Source organism: Plasmodium gonderi (assembly GCF_002157705.1).
Source record: "Plasmodium gonderi DNA, contig: Chr10, whole genome shotgun sequence".
Lineage (NCBI taxonomy): Eukaryota > Apicomplexa > Aconoidasida > Haemosporida > Plasmodiidae > Plasmodium > Plasmodium gonderi.
In genome coordinates this window covers 542,636-559,650 of record NW_021628935.1, presented here as the reverse complement: position 1 = coordinate 559,650, position 17,015 = coordinate 542,636, and the positions used below count along the sequence as shown (strand labels likewise).

Sequence of the window (17,015 nt, the reverse complement as noted above, 5' to 3'; positions counted from 1 at the left end):
TGTTTTTTTTTTATTTGGTATCCTTCTGTGAGCTAAAAATCGATCGGGGGCGTGTGTTTTTACGTACGCTGGTTTAAGCGTCCCCCTCAAAAAAAAAAGGTGGAAAAAATACCCCCCCCATGCAACTGGATGTAATAATGTATTGAATAATTGTTGTATAAGCGGCTCCGATATGCAAAAATGATGACCCCTATATATATATATAACATAACTGAACATATGTATGCTATATATATACGTATACACATATATACATGCATACATACAACATGCGTATAATAATATGCTTATATTTAGTATGTATTTTATATATACTCCCAGCGAAATAAGAGCTGACCGCTTTTTTTCTTCCATTTTTGATTCACTTTTTAGAAGATTAAATAGAGATATAGTCGTAGCTTGTAAATAAAAAAAAACATGATTACGGGGCGGGGGCAAGGAAAAAAAAAAAAAAGGGCGCGAACTTTTGTGCAGTAGATTACCTTATATATATTTTTACTCATAAGTAATTTTTTCTTAAACAGGATTGTAAAAAAAAAAAAAAAGAAAAAAAGATAATGTAAGTGTCCAAGAACATATTAAAAATAAATAAACATGTTTTAAAGTGTTTGTCATACTTAAAAGGAACAAAAATAACACTTTCTCACCTGTCGAGCCTGTGATAAACAAGTGTACATATGTGCAGAGGGTTTAATAAATATTTATATTATCACTTGGGGAAATCACAAATTGGTACGTGTATTTTTCAGAATGCGTTTTTATTTCACTGAACAATTTACTGTTTTTACTACTTCAAATTTATGAAGTGACTAAGGCGCATAATACTGTATTTCTTCATTCTTTTCCAAATTTAAAGGATGTGAAGAGAGAGGAGGAAGAAGAAGGGCCTTCTCTCTGGTATAATCCATCTACTTGAAATGAATCATATGTCAAGTGTTAAGGGGAAGCGGTCGTTGGTTTAATCCCACCACCATCCCTAAGGCTATAACAGTTAAGTGTTGTTTTGGAAAAATTCCACGAACAAAAAATTTGTAGGTTGTTATTTATTTTTCACATTATTTACTCTTTTTTCTATAAAATGTGTTTATACAAATTTAAGGATTTAATTTTGTTTCATTTTTTTTTTTTTTTTTTTTTTTTTTAAAAAGGACCAAAAGGTTTATACTGCATTTGTATCATATAACAGTTGTATAAAAAAAGAATTAAATATATTTATGTATATATATATATATATATATATTTCCCCACCTCTACACCTTTTTTATCTTTGTTTCACAACACGGAGATTATAAGCATAGGGTGGTAGAGGAAAGACCTTAGGAATATTTTCCGAATATAATGAAGAAGCTTTCAATTTTTTTTTGAACAGCTATTTTTTAACTGATTTGACTAAATAGAAAATGCATATGTTGTATTATATATAAAAATGTCTTTATTACAATGTTTCCCAATTTTAATACCTTTTTTAGCTATTTCAAAAATAAGTGTAGTTCTGGACCTATATATATAAATATATACTTGGGGGGGGGGGGATGTATTTTTGTGTGAGATCATTTTATGGTGCTGGTACATTAATACGTTAAAGAAATTTTTAGTACACATATAAATAGTTTAAGCTAAGTTCATTTATTATCTGTACAATGTTATTGTGCATTTCCCACTTTCCAAAATATGAGAATTAAATTTTTTTGAATGTTCCTTTGCTATACCGTTTCAGCCCAATACAAATGCTTTAAAATGCTCCCCTTTTTTTGGTGAAACAAATATAATATATAATAGGTATTTTACCCATGACAATACAAATGATGTAATATTTAATATCTGAAAGGTTGATGTTTGAAAACGAAATTCCATATCCATGCAAATGAAAACAACAAATTCAAATTTTACTTCACTTTTTTCTTAATATTTTACTTCACTTTTTGCTTAATATTTTATTTCATATTTTATTTTTAAACGGTTGTAAGAAAGTTACTTATTTATAAAAAAAATTCTATATAAGGGTAAGTGTGTAGTGTGTGATATATAGAAATATAAAAAATTACATATACATACATATGCACATACGTATATATATATCTTCCTTTTTGATACAAATAAATTATGAATATGGACAAAAAACAAAGGGACAAACGAAAAAAAAAAGAGGTGGAGTTGGTGTGGAGCAGAATACATAAATTTATACACACTCACATAATATGTACATATACAAATACATATGTGTGAATATGTCATACATATGTATAATAAACATTACAAACAACAACCGGATAATACCAGTTCAGCGCTTTGCATGTATGCGTGTATATATTAATGTTTGCATATAAACCAACACATACCGGGAATGAGAAAATGTACACATTAAAAAAAAATGAGAAAAACATGATATACATATATATATATATATATATATATATATATATATATATATATATATACATAAAACAGATAATAATAAAAAAAAAAAAAAAAAAAAAGGATTACTCATTTTAAAATAAATTATATTTCAAATGTTACATATAACGAGGGTGCAAAAATTAGGCAAACCTACGCATGTGCCAACGTGTGTATATAAAAATATAGCAAAGAGAGATGGGAGATCTAGACCACTTGGGGGATACGGGTGGTAAGAAGTAAAATACATGTAAGGATCATGGGAAATGTTATGTATATATGCACATATATCCAGAAATATGTATATACATATATGCATGTACATATTTCTGATGTAAGAGTATTATTTGTTTTATCTTTATAATATAAATAAATTTAATTACGAAAAAAATAAAATAAAAAAAAAAAATGAATAAAATAAATAATACAATAAAAAAAAAAAAAAAAGAAAAAAAGGTGAGGATCGTCATCAAAATTTGTTGAGTTTATATAAGCTTGTTCGGTTAATCAAAAATTTGCTACTTACATCCGAACATGCTTAACCGATTTACATTATAAAAGCAAAAAAAAAAAAAAAAAAAAAAAATTTACAATCTGTGATAAACGGTCGGTATGTGTGTAAGTGGTGAAAAAAGAGTAATAAGACAAAAAAGTGATTCCCGATAAAGTCTTGTAGGACAATCAGGGGGAGAAGGGGGTGCATTTTCTTAGGGTCGACTTTTTTTCTTCTATCAATCCATAATTCTGTACCAAACATATATTAGCACATGTACATATATATATACGTAATGTACGTGCTTGGTACGACAATTTGGCAAATTTTTCAAAATTGAAAAGAAAAAATTTTCCAATTAAACAAAATATTGGAGGAAGTGTTCTGTTACTATGTGTTGGATGGTGAGTGATGTGGGTAACGATTTGGCCAGTTTGCCTGGTGGATTTCAAGAATGTTTCTTCTCATTCCTACTCCCATTCTCCCTTTGCTTTTTATCTTTTTTTAATAGCCATCTTAGTCATCAACGCCATATGGTCAAATCGGTGGCGCATCTTTTTATCTGTTCGTTCTTTAATCTATTACCATGTAGCTATGCAGACGATATGTTAATCTGGCACTTGCTAATCTGACATTTGCTAATGTGAAATTTGTTAATCTCAAATTTGCTAATCTGACACTTCCTAATCTGGCACTTGCTAATGCAAAATTTGCTAAACGGATGGAATGCTGCGATGAAAAGGGCTATGCAACTTTCCCATCGAGGACACCCCCCACTACGCCCTTTCCTTTTCCTTGATCAATAAATCTTAAATTCAAACTTAGCAATGAGGGGTAAATGGTCCGATGGTCGTATGGGACTGGGCAAAGCGCAATTTGAAAGTTGGTATATATGAGCCTCCTGCATCAATTGATTTTCATCAGCAATATTGACAGTTGAAATAATATTCAAATTTTCATCATTATAAAAAATGTAATCTAAACAACCAATAAAATTACCAGTATAATTTGTAAATAATGGTTCAAATATTTCCATATTAGTACTATAATCCTCTGGGTTTAATTTTTGTGCCAATAATTTGGAAATAGCATAAGCTGATTTTAAATTTAAATTATGACCCAATGGTAAATCTGTTAATAAGTTATACTTATCTGAATTAAAGTCTTCATGAGTTCTACTACATGTTTTTCTATATATAAGTTGATAGACAGCACTTGATGGAGTACTATTAAAATCACCACATATAATTAAACTAGGAACTGTATCATATTTGTTTGTAAAATTTATTTTTAAATATTCAACTACCTTAACTAATATTTGTGTCTGCCAAATTTTTACATAATTTGCTTCTGGGTTTGCAACAATATGTGTATTAGCTACTATAATTAATTTTTTATTTTCTTTTTCTTCATTCTTATTATCATATATTTTTGAATACTGTTGTATATATTCCAATAGTATAACCAAAGCTACATTATCTTTCAATAATCGCTTAACTAATGAAGGATTTTTTTGAATTTCTTTTGGTAATGTAAATACAGATGCTTCTTTTATTAATTTACTAAATTCTAATGCATATGTTTCAACAAATTTTAATTTTTTTTTATTATAAAATATTGCACACCCGTCTATTGTATACTTTCCTCCTCTTCTTTTTCCAGATGGTGATGTAAATATTTCTTTTGTCTTTTGCTTGTATACTCCTTCATATCCAAATTTACCTAATGATGGCTTGAAGAAATCCAGGAAGTGTTCGTTCTGAATTTCCTGCGATGTGTCATAAATACAGGTTTTTTTTTTTTTTTTTTTTTTTTTTTGTTATAATCATGATTTCATGATAATTCAGATTTAATGAAACTAAAAAAATATGTACAACATCGCATATAAGTTGTTATAAAACAGGTGTCGATCGAATGCGTGCTTATGTACCCCAATTCGATGCCACACAGATACACATACAAAAAAAAAAAAAAAAAAAAAAAGGAGAGAATGCGCCGTGCGATGGAGTGAGAAATCAGAGAGGAACAACACCATTTACTAGTTTTTTTTCCTTTACTTCTCAAATGTTAAACTCACCTGTAAGCAAATAATATCCGGGCTATTATTCAGAATTTCCTGAATGATCTTTGTTTTCCTGTAGGACCATGCTAACATGTAGGGATCACAGTGTGGGAAAGCTTCTATTGTTCCATAAATTTCAGCTAATACATTCCAGGTCATAATTGTAAACTGATTATGCGGATTGATGGAACTCGAATTTTTGAAACATGTAATGCTGTAATTTGGCGCCACTGTCAGGTTGGGTATACAACATCCAGTAATAATTTTGTGATAAATATTTGGATCTTTTATGCTATTCCATACTTGATCATCTAGTATATATATTTTTTTTTTTTTTTTTTTTTTTTTTTTTTTTTTCAACATGTTTGGTGATTTCTGTTCAAGTGCATTTTGTTTTTGTTTTTGTTCCGTTTCTGTGCAATGATTTATCTGGGTCTCTTTCATTTCTAACTGGGTTGTTGCATATTCATTTCGACCATTAACCAAGGAGTTCTGGTTCGGGTCCAAATTCAGGCTCGAGTTTGCGTTCTTGCTATTTCTACTGCTTTGAGTACCAGTTTTGTCATTTTCATTAATCTGTACATGTTCTACATTCCCATCGTTCTGCATATTACTTGCATCTGCCGACTGTACATTTGCAAGCATCTTAAAGTTGTTTACTTCCTTTTCTTTCGTTTTCAATTCGATTAAATCAAGTTCCTTGGGTTCATCAGAATCATATGTATCTATGCTTTCTTTAGCAATTACATTTATACAATTTACTTCCTTCTTTTCCATGGAAATATTATTAGTCAGAGAGTTCACTCTATTCGTGGAATTCTGGATATATGTACTATTCATTTCGCTTGTGTTATTTTCCTCGCTATTCAATTTTACATATCCCACATTTACACAAGATATCCCAATGTTATCGATTCTCTTTTCCTTATCCTTAACATACTCTTCATCATTTCCACTGTATTTGATAACACTATTTAATGTATAACCTTCTTCTGCATTATTTTTTCCTTCTTTCAATGTTGAGGTGCTCATGTTATTGGGAAAATTCAATGTGGTGTTATTCTGTATTGGATGTTTCAAATTTGTGTCCGTTGATCTTTCAGCGTTTGTAATGTACATATTATGGGTGCTACTACTTGTATTGTTCTGATCAGGCACGTCAGTTTCTTCCTTACTACCTCTCCTATTCACGATATTGTTAATTTTGACAAGATTGTTGTTATTCACATTACAACTTTTATCTGTAAACCCCGTGGGTAAAGAAGTATCATTAATGGTACTAACCTGATTGGAGTTCATAACAATGAATTGGTTCTTTTCTACATCAGAATAACGCACATATGACATTTGTTTTTCATTGTTGCTGTTGTGGTTTCTGCTGTTGTTCTGTAGGTTGTTTTCATCCGAGGAGCAAACAATGCATTCACCTCCTTTCTGCAATTCGTTCTTATGTTGATTTCCGTTCGTTTCAAAATTGTCACGAATATCATCCGTGTGATTACCATGTTCATGAATTCTGCCATTATTGGCATCACCACAACTGTGAAGGCTCTCATCATTATCATCATCAACATCATCAGCAGCAGCATCATCATCATCGTCATCATCAACATCGTCATCATCATCATCATCATCATCATCACACTCGTCTGAACTGGTCATTCCATTTTCAGATGATAATAAGCTATCCTTATCCAATAGCATTGTCTCTAGCATGATTTGGTGACCTACATCCTTTATGCATGGAATATAATTTCTTTCGTTATTAATAATTTCCCACTTCTCTTTATCTGGTGAGTTAATCAAACCTGATTGTATCAATGAATTATAATGCTTTTCATCAAATTCGATATTTTTCTCATAATTTTCCCAATCAAATGGAGAACATGGTACGCCATATGTGTGTAGATTCGGGTGTGATGGTATATTAATTAGCCCATTGCTTCTGTAATATTTGTGTAAATGGTCAAATCCTTTCATAAAGCATTCATATGAACAGAAGCATCTAAAAGTAACAGTACATTGTAAGCATGCAATTTTTTGTGGATGAAAAAAACAAACCGTTCTTGGAGGCCCTCTACTCCATCTATAAAAAATATTAACAGTTTTTCCTATAGGATTATTTTCGTTATCTTCATCATCATCATACAAATGTCCATACTGATCTTTAATTATAACTACTGGATGTAATTCACAACTTTCTACAGGTGTTATAGGTTCTTTATTTTTGGCAGGTCCCCATATTAATTCACATCTAATAATTTCTGCTAAATATTTTTTCTTCTTTTTCGCTAACAAATTTATTTTGTTAATATTCATTTTTATATTTTTTATATCTGTTTTCTTTTTTTTCTTTTTTTTTTTTTTTTCATTCTTCACTTTCTTCTTAGTAACTTCTGTTTCTTCAACAGATTCCATATGCTGTACACTACTTCCTGCACCCTTAGTGGAACAAGCGATAGCAGTTGCAATGGCTGTTGCCAAAGCGCTAGCGGCAGCATCATTATTATTATTGTGTATAGCCCTTTCATATTTATGAGCAAAATTTCCTCTTACAGATGATATATCTTCTGTTGCAGAATTGGCATTTATTCTGTTGTCATGATATACAACATTTCCATTGTTTTCTTTAACTGGTGATGATGTTAATTCATATTTTATGTTTTTATTTTCTACTACCTCTTTGTTTTTATTTCTTTTTATTTTATTTCCACTCGTATTTCTGCTACTTCTAATCCCATTTTTAACAAATATATTAGATGCTTTATCAAATGACTTGTTCATGTAATTCACATTTAGGTTACTCTTAGAACCAATTCCTTCATTTTTAATGCTACTTAACAGAATGTTCGTATTTTTTTTTACAATACTGCTTAAAATGTTAGACGATGTGCCATCCATTTCGTTTGAAAAATGGTTTATATTATTAATGGATGAGGTACCTCTGCTGCTCTTCAATTGATTTGTCATTCCTCCATTTATAAAGTTCACGGGCAAATTGTTTATATAACCATGTGAAATGCTTTCCACATTTGGTGAAGCAAAATTTTCCACATTTGGTGAAGTAAAGTTTTCCACATTTGGTGAAGCAAAATTTTCCACATTTGATGAAGCAAAGTTATCCACATTGTGGGATACAAAATTGTCCATATTTTGAGCGGCAAAATTCTCTATATTATGAGATGAAAATGTATCTATATTATGTGAAGCAAAACTGTCCATATTAGTCGTGCCAAAATTTTCCACATTTGAATTTACGAAGCCTCCAACATTCTGTGTTCCAAAATTATCCATGTTTGGATTCCCAAAAGTTTCCACATTCGGGTTTATGTAATTTTCCATAATTGGGTTCACAAAATTATCCATATGACCGTTCGCATAACCATTTACATTTCCTGTTGCATAATTTTCTACATTTCCTGTTGCATAATTTTCTACATTTCCTGATGCATAATTTTCTACATTTCCTGCTGCAAAAGTTTCTACATTTCCTGTTGCATAATTTTCTACATTTCCTGCTGCAAAAGTTTCTACATTTCCTGCTGCATACGTGTCTACATTTCCTGAAGCATAACAATCTACATTCCCCGCAGCATAACAATCTACATTACCAACGGAATAATCATCCATGGTTTGACTTGCATAAGAGTTCATAATCGGATTCACATAATTGTCCATAATCTGATTACCATAGTTATCTATGTGTGGATTCCCATAGCTGTCCAAATCAGGGTTCAAATAACTATCCGTGTTAGGGTTAGTGTAATTGTCCAAGTTTGGATTCGTGTAATTGTCCATGTTGGGGTTCGTGTAATTGTCCATGTTGGGGTTCGTGTAATTGTCCATGTTTGGATTACTGTAGCTATCCACATTTGGAGAATCGAAATTTTCCAGATTAGCACTTGTGTAATTTTCCACATTTTGACATGAGAAGTGAGCCAAATTTTGCCTTACATAATTATTCATATTTCCAATCTTCCCATTATACATGCCGTTGCCATTATCATACATTAAAACATTGTTCATATAATTATGAACATTCATTAAATCACTCATTCTATTGTTATTATTATTCAGTACATCGTTCATATTTGAATTCAATTTTGTTGTTAAAAATAGTGTACCATTTATATTTTTCATATTCGTTATACTATCACTAATATTTTCCTCTTCTCCACCAGTGTATACCTTATCTCCGTTATTCAAAATATTACTACTGTTATTTAAGGCACTTTTTACATTTGCATAACTGCTGTTTAATCTTTTACTACTTTCATCGCTCAAAATAATATTCATGCTTCCTCCTCCTCCACCTGAGCCACCAACACCTGAAATAACACCGAGAGTAGTAGCACCAACAGCAGAACCAGATGTAGCACCAACTGCACCACCAACTGTGGTGCCACCACCATTATTTAACATTCTATTGTAGGTCCTACTGTCTAATATGCTTTCATCCTTCAGTGTGTTACCAATACTGTTATTACTTTCTAAATTACTGCTACTCAAACTGCATCGAAGAAGATTACTCCCTACACTGTTACATCCAATGTGATGATTTATCATATGATAACTTGTCACCTTGTTACATCCTGGATGATTTCCAGCGAGTGTATTTCCACCCATAGTACTCCTGCTTTCACCCCCCATGTTGCTACACATGTTCATTTTAGAATTCATGCTTCGATCAATACCCTCGTTGGAAAAATTCTGTTTATTGTTAAAGTTTTGCAAATTTTTGTTATTTATATATTTCTTTCCCACATGGCTACTAATATGTATAATGCTACTATGTGATCTTTCTTCGATTTCTTTATTATTCGTCAACTGATTTTCTTTATTACTTAAACTTGTATTCATATTTGTATTTCTCTTATTATTAATCATACTATTATTTTTTATATTCATCTGATTGTTGTCCTTTAGATTTTTCAATTCGTTATTTATGTTAGTCAACAAACTTTTATTATGAGCATATTTATTATTACATGTGTCATGGTCAAAACTTTCTGAGATGGGCATAGGGTCGAAAGGGATTTTGTATTTGTTGTACACATTACTTATGTCCTCAAAATTACAATCGCTTATTTCATGTGCTTTCGTAAAGTTTTTATTCACGTGAAATTTGCTATTCTTATTTATGCTACCACTTCCCATTAGTGATCCTGTTGCACTCACATGACCAAAATCACTTGTAAGACCACTAGCATTATTTAAATTGTCATTTACAGATTTCATGATAATATCATTTCTAGATTCCTTTTTAAAGCTAAAAATTTTATTATTATTTGCATCCATCATATATCCTCCTCCTACTACTACCCCTCCAGTATTATGATAATAAAGATCTATGGTACTTTTATTAAATATTCCCTTTCTTGTGTTGTTAATATTGGTAATATCATTTTTGCTATTGTTGTAATGATAACTATAGTGATCACAGAAATTCAATGAATTCTCTATATTTTTATTCTTTAGAATAATATTACCTTCCATCATAAAATCATTTTTATTCAGTATACCATCTCCTCCTTGATCTTGTATACAATTTGCATTTGCAATTGTAACAAAGTCTTCCCTCTTGTTTTTTCTATTTTGCAGAGATTCATTTTTTTTTGTACTCTTCCCAGATTCGCTTTTCTTGTTTTGAGGAGATTCGTTTTTTCTGTTCTGTCCGGATTCATTCTTCTTGTTTTGGGTAGTTTCATTCTTTTTATTTTGTCCCATGTCTATTTTCCGATTTTGTGGCGATTCCATTTTTTTATTATGCATCATTTCGTTCTTTTTATTTTGGCCCGATTCGTTCTTCTTATTTTGACTCGGTTCGTTCTTTTTGCTTTGGCCCGATTCGTTCTTCTTATTTTGACTCGGTTCGTTCTTTTTGCTTTGGCCCAGTTCATTTCTCCTGTGCTGTGGCGATTCATTTTTCTTGCCTTGCGGAGGTTCTGCTTTTTTGTTTTTTGATTTCTTGTTCTTTGAGTTGTTCTTACCTTCCAAGTTGTTGTGGTTACTGTAGTGGTTGCTGTTTCTGTTGCTGTTTCTGTTGCCACTTCTATTGCTGTTTCTATTGTCGTTACTGTTGCTGTTACTGTTGCTACTGTTTCTGTTTGGGAGATTGTTATGCATGCTTCTCACGCTGCAGTTAGGATTGTTAGGCATCTGTTGATCTTTTTTCTTAGCAACCCCATCTTGCTCAGTGAGGTCAAACTCTTTTCCTTTAGCTTTTAAAATGAATTTTTCCTTTTCTCTATCTTCGCTTTTATGTTTCGCTTTATTATCTTTATTCTTTTCCTTGTTTTTTCTTTTCGACTTTTCCTTTATGTCTTTTCCACTGTCTCTTTTCATTTCACTGGAACCTTCCTCCTGGCTGGTTAATTCCTTTTGCATTGGTTCAGGTTGTTCTACTGATCTTATTTTATCTATATCTTTATGTCCCCACTTTTGATAATAAAATTTTTCATAGTCATCCTCTTCATCTTCATCTTCTTCCTCTTCTTTATTGCCTTTTCCTTTTTTTTTTTTTTTTAAATCTTCTTCTATTCTTAAATTTTCCTTCAACAATTTATTTAATTCTAGGATATTACTTTTCCGTATTTTTATATCTTTCGAAATATTGTTCAAGTTATTTTCTTCCTTTGTCTGATTTTTTTTATTTTTATTAAATTTTAACTTAAATTGTTGAGTGTTTTTATTGGTCTCTTTAATGCTTTCTCCATAACCACTATAATTACTTCCGCTTCGATTCGCCTTTTCTTCCAATCCAGATATCTTAGAATTTGACCCTTTTTCAGAAAAAATATTCTGACCGTAGTCTTGACCTTTTTCACTTGAAGGGGAAGAAGAAAGTGGTGTACCTCTTCCTGATTTAGCATATTTTTTTTTATGTGTGTTCATATTTTTTTTTAAAATTTTCAGTGGGCTGTTCATATATATATTATTACCCCCTTGATCTTTTAAAGCAGATGTGGTTCCTTTATTTTCCATTTGGGTTCTTTCTGTTATTCCCTTTATTGTCATGTCTCTATCTGGGTTACTCCATTTTCTACTTTTCTTGTCTTCTCCTTTTGAATACATGCTGTCTTCACATTTATAATTCATTTGTTTTTCATTGCTTTTATTTTTTTGAAAATATATAAAACTTCCCTTAGACGGATGATCCATGACACACAATTGGAAAGGGAAGATAAATGTTATTCGGTATACAAGTAAATGATAAAGTATGTCTTTGTGAATGCATGAATGTACTACATGTGCGTAAAGAAAGATAATTCTAATCTGTTGTTATGTTGTCAGTATATAGGATTGCACAATACTTGATGATTGATTTTAACATGAGTTTATGTATTTTACTTTATACTTACATTCAAAAAAGTTTTAAATTAAAATAAAAAAAAGAATAAAATAAAATAAATAATAAAATAAAGAAGATGCTCATCATTTGATTTAACACATTATGCATAAAACTCTCTTTTCGGCATGGGGGTTCGATCCTTAGTACACCCTAGTTTATTTAAAAAAAAAAAAAAGGAAAAAAATAGAAAACAGTATGCAGTTTGCATTTTTATTCGATATATATATGTACATGTTTGTGTATATGAGTATGCATATGCGTATGTATATGAGTATGTACACGTGTATGTATATATATTTATTTTATTCTGTTTTATTTTGCTTCGTTTTGCTTTGTTTTCCTTTGTTTTGTGTTCCTTTGTTCTGTTCCGTTCTGTTCTGTTCTTTTTTTTTTTTTTTTTTTTTTTTTTTTTATTTAGTTTTCACAAGATAGCCAAATGTACACACTTTTTAACATAGCTATGAGTGTGCTTTTATCCGTACATACTTGTACGCACACACACATATGAACACACAACGCCCTGTCATATGTAATAAGGTATTTGAATTATTTGTAAGTAGCCAAGAAATCGTCTGCGGGTGTTAGAGGGTGGTAGTGATTATGTGTATATAGCAAGTGGATACAACACAAACACTTGGCATTGACACATTAAACATACATACTCGTTTTGTAAACATATAATACAGGTAAAGGCAGAGGAATTATGTTACCCTTCGATTTAAAAACAGGACTTGCAAAAGTGCATATATTTATAAATATACATATGCACATATGTGTAAATGGGTGTGTATATAAGTAAAAGTGCATATTTATAAATATATATGTATGATGTGAATGTATACATATACCTTTATTCATATGCACAAGTACATATGTGCATACGTGCGTGCTGGCAGTTGTAATGGTGTACATCCGCATACAACTATGTTAAAAAGAATTAAACAAGGGGATAAATATACACACGTTCGAGTAATGTTGAAAAAAAAAAAAAAAAAAAATTTAAATAAAATACGCGAGTATGTACGCATGTATATAAGAAAATACTCACGGCACGGATATAAATTTGAACATGTGAAAGTGTATTTGTACGCAAGTAAGCATATACATATGTTTGTGTATATATGTGCGGATTAATAAATATATACATATACATACACTTAAACAGCAGCATTGTCGTTGATATATTAATGCAAATATGGAAGCGTACATTGCATTCACACATGTATATATTTCACGTATTGTTGCATATACGTACTTACATATACATACATTGGGTATGTACGTTTCGTTTATACGTACACTAGCTTATTTGCATAATTTTGGCACATCTCACCATTATGTACATATTTAAAAACGAAAAGGTTACACAAAACCATTGAGCAAACATATTTAATCACACTCATCAATAATTATTTCATATATTAACTAAGGAAAAATAAGAATAGGTGAAAAGAAAAAAATAAGAAAAAAAAAAAAAAAAAAAAATTGATCAGAATTGAAAATCTCATTTTAGTATCCCCCTGTTTACCTTTCAATCACTGTCACAATGCACAATTTTTTTTTTTTTTTTTTTTTTTAATTTTTATAATTTTTTTTTTTTTTCCCTCCAATGATAATTCCATTCGCAAAAATCATTTTTAGAATGTTTTGGTTTATCACATTCACGCATGGAAGGCTAATGTGCATATGAGTACTCATCTGTGTAATTATATGAATTCCCTTGTGTATGTATATATGTATATGCATATATGCTTATGAGGAATTACATACATAAGAGTCCATACCTACACGTATGCGTAACGATATGTACACATATACATAACGACATGTATACTTATACCCATAACTAATGAAACATACACTCACACCCATGAGTAACTATATTTAAAACTACACCAAGGGCTAACGATTTGTATCACGACACCCATGCATAAGGATATGTATACTTATGCACATAACTAATCTTATGTACACATACACGCAAAGCTGTGGATTCATAAGTGTGCACGTATACACGCATGTGCATAGCTCGAACGATTATTCTTTATATCATTAAACATGAAAAGGATTGCAGAAGGGGTATAACTAACGTGTGTAACGCTTATGTGACAGGTACACAGAGCAACATAAGGACACGACAAAGTAGCTACATTTTCTACAACATGAATGGGGATAAAATAAACTACATATGTGTAGGAATAGTGATTTACTCATCTATAGAGAAAACCCTACCAAAATATTCAAACATAGCCACAGGGCATACATCGTTTATTCATCGTGGTCTCATTCTAAGAAATGCATACTGCATGCTTTTTTACCCCAAAGGTGTAATTAAAAAGAAATTTATTTTTTTAAATGGCATAGGGAGATATATAACAGTGGGAATTCATATGGTCTAACTGTTGCAGTCATTTACCAATGGAGACCAAATAATATATACATTTATGAAAAGGGGGGAAAAATATGAACAACCGTTTTTTTTATTTATATTCTCTTGATAAGTTAAAATGATTAACTTTTTTTTTTTTTTTTTTTTTTTTTTTTTTTTTTTTGTTCCCTAAAATGTGTGTAAGCTTCAACTATTATATGTTTTTCTACTTTCCTACATCCGCAAATATATATGGGATTGTGTAAATCAAATAAGTGATAATTGCTTCTTCCCTTGGTATCCATACCTGCATTTCTACCATTGTATATATATATATATATATGCTGCGTACGTTTCATACGCTCTTGCCATAGGAATATTTTTTGTAAAAAATACAAATTATTCTTCTGAACCATTTCGTTCGTATCAGACATGTGAATGAAAGAAAGGTATACCAACATTCTGATACCTTTCAAGACACTAGACATATATTTCCTGGTAAATTGTTTTGGTATACAAACATGTGCACCGTGCTGTTAAGTAAAAACGCCATGACCAATGCTACATGGCTATTCAACGAAAAAAATGAAAATTTGAAACGATACAAAAATGTAGTAGTTACTTAGAGCTGTTTGAAATGTGAACTTTTTAAAAATCAGATTAATATAAGAGAAAAATTTTGTGTATAACACTTACACGTTTGTACGACCTTTTGTATAATGCAAATTGTATAAAAGGGAAAAAAAAAAATTTTAATAAACTCTTACAAGGTTATACAGATCTGTACATTCTAAGTATACTATTAAAAACTGGATCATTACTGACGTTTATTTATAATTAGCTGAGTGCTAACCTGTGCATTTTTATTATTTAAACACATTATTAGTGTTTAATCTTTTTTTTTTTTTTTTTTTTTTTTTTTTTCCATATTTTGACGAAATCTGTTAATATTATTTATATGTTTATTTTTTTCTCCCACCCTCGATCTTTTGTGTCATACCACATAGAGGAATGAAATTCTGCATCTCTGACAAAGGTAAAATTACACAAGGTAGATGTACAATTGTGTATATAATTTTTGAGGGGTGGAACGTGGGATGTATTCCTCGAATATATGATGCTCCTTTATTTGCCATGTTTGTATTTGGACGAATTTTCAAAATGTAATTTTTCGTATTTTTTACCAAATTAACAAAATGAAGGCAAAACTGTTTCAATGCAGTTTTAAGGTGAATGTAAAATAGATTACGAATAATGGCATGTTAGGAAATGAACATGTTTTTATAAAAATATGAATAAACTCTTTAATAAAAAAAAAAACTAGCGTGTGTAACCAAATGACTAAGTAGATTGTCATAAACTCTTGATCGATTTAACCTGCAAAAATAACACTCATATAAGTAATTGTATCTCATTTTTGGTACAATATGGAATAGGGAAGAAAAGGCAGAAAAAAAAAAAAAAAAAACATACGTAAAGCCCACATTTTGACAATATGTTAAATATGTACATATCTAGACATTTATTCTTTAATCATCGCTTCATCTCTCCTTACTTCCGTTTCATTTCATTTTCTTAAATGAGTTTCAAACTTGTACTCCTTTCATCTAATTCGAGTGTGCAGGGCTAAGCGATGTGACACCCTATTTTGGTGCTTTTTATTTTTTTTTTCGAAGTATTGATACATTTGTTATTGATAACTTATGTCTGAAATAATAAATTTACCAATAGGAGGTAAAAGTGAATACTCTCTCTAACCATGGTAAGAGAAAAGGGTTTTCATGGTGTTTTCTCCTAAAGTGGTTACACTTATTTGTGAATAACTGCGCGAATTTTGTCAGAAATTTCATCTCTGCATTATGCGTTTTTAGCACATCTATTTTTGTGACGTATCTTTTTTTTTTTTTTTAATCCATATATTTGTTAATTTGTGTGTATGTTGGGGGATTAATAAATTAGGTCCTTACGAGTTAGTTTTTTTTTTTTTTTTATTTTATTTTATTTAGCTTTGGTCTTTTTAGCAAAGTGATGGAAGAGCCACATGAGAAGCACGTGGTGGAAAAGCAAGCATTTCTTTTTTAAAAGGGTGAACACGAACTTTGCAAATATATATTTTGGAACGGAAAACTGTATGTGGAACAAGAAAAGACTATTTATTATCTGTTCATTTATGATTTGTTTATTTATTATTTGTTCATTTATGATTTGTTTATTTATTATTTGTTCATTTATGATTTGTTTATTTATTATTTGTTCATTTATTATTAGTTCATTTATTTGTCTGTTTATTTATTTGCTTATTTACTTGTTTGTTTATTTTACACTTTATTTTATGTTATTTTATTTT

At 30.3% G+C, this 17,015-nt stretch overlaps 1 protein-coding gene across 1 annotated transcript; it reads right to left on the bottom strand.

Annotated features, from left to right (window-relative positions):
• Positions 1–3,686: 3,686 nt before the first annotated feature.
• Positions 3,687–12,110, bottom strand: PGO_101190 (hypothetical protein, conserved; the record flags this gene model as incomplete). Its single annotated transcript, XM_028688150.1, has 2 exons — positions 3,687–4,655; positions 4,965–12,110. The coding sequence occupies 2 exons, from the start codon at positions 12,108–12,110 to the stop codon at positions 3,687–3,689; spliced, it is 8,115 nt and encodes a 2,704-aa protein (XP_028543951.1).
• Between the last annotated feature and the right edge of the window lie 4,905 nt (positions 12,111–17,015).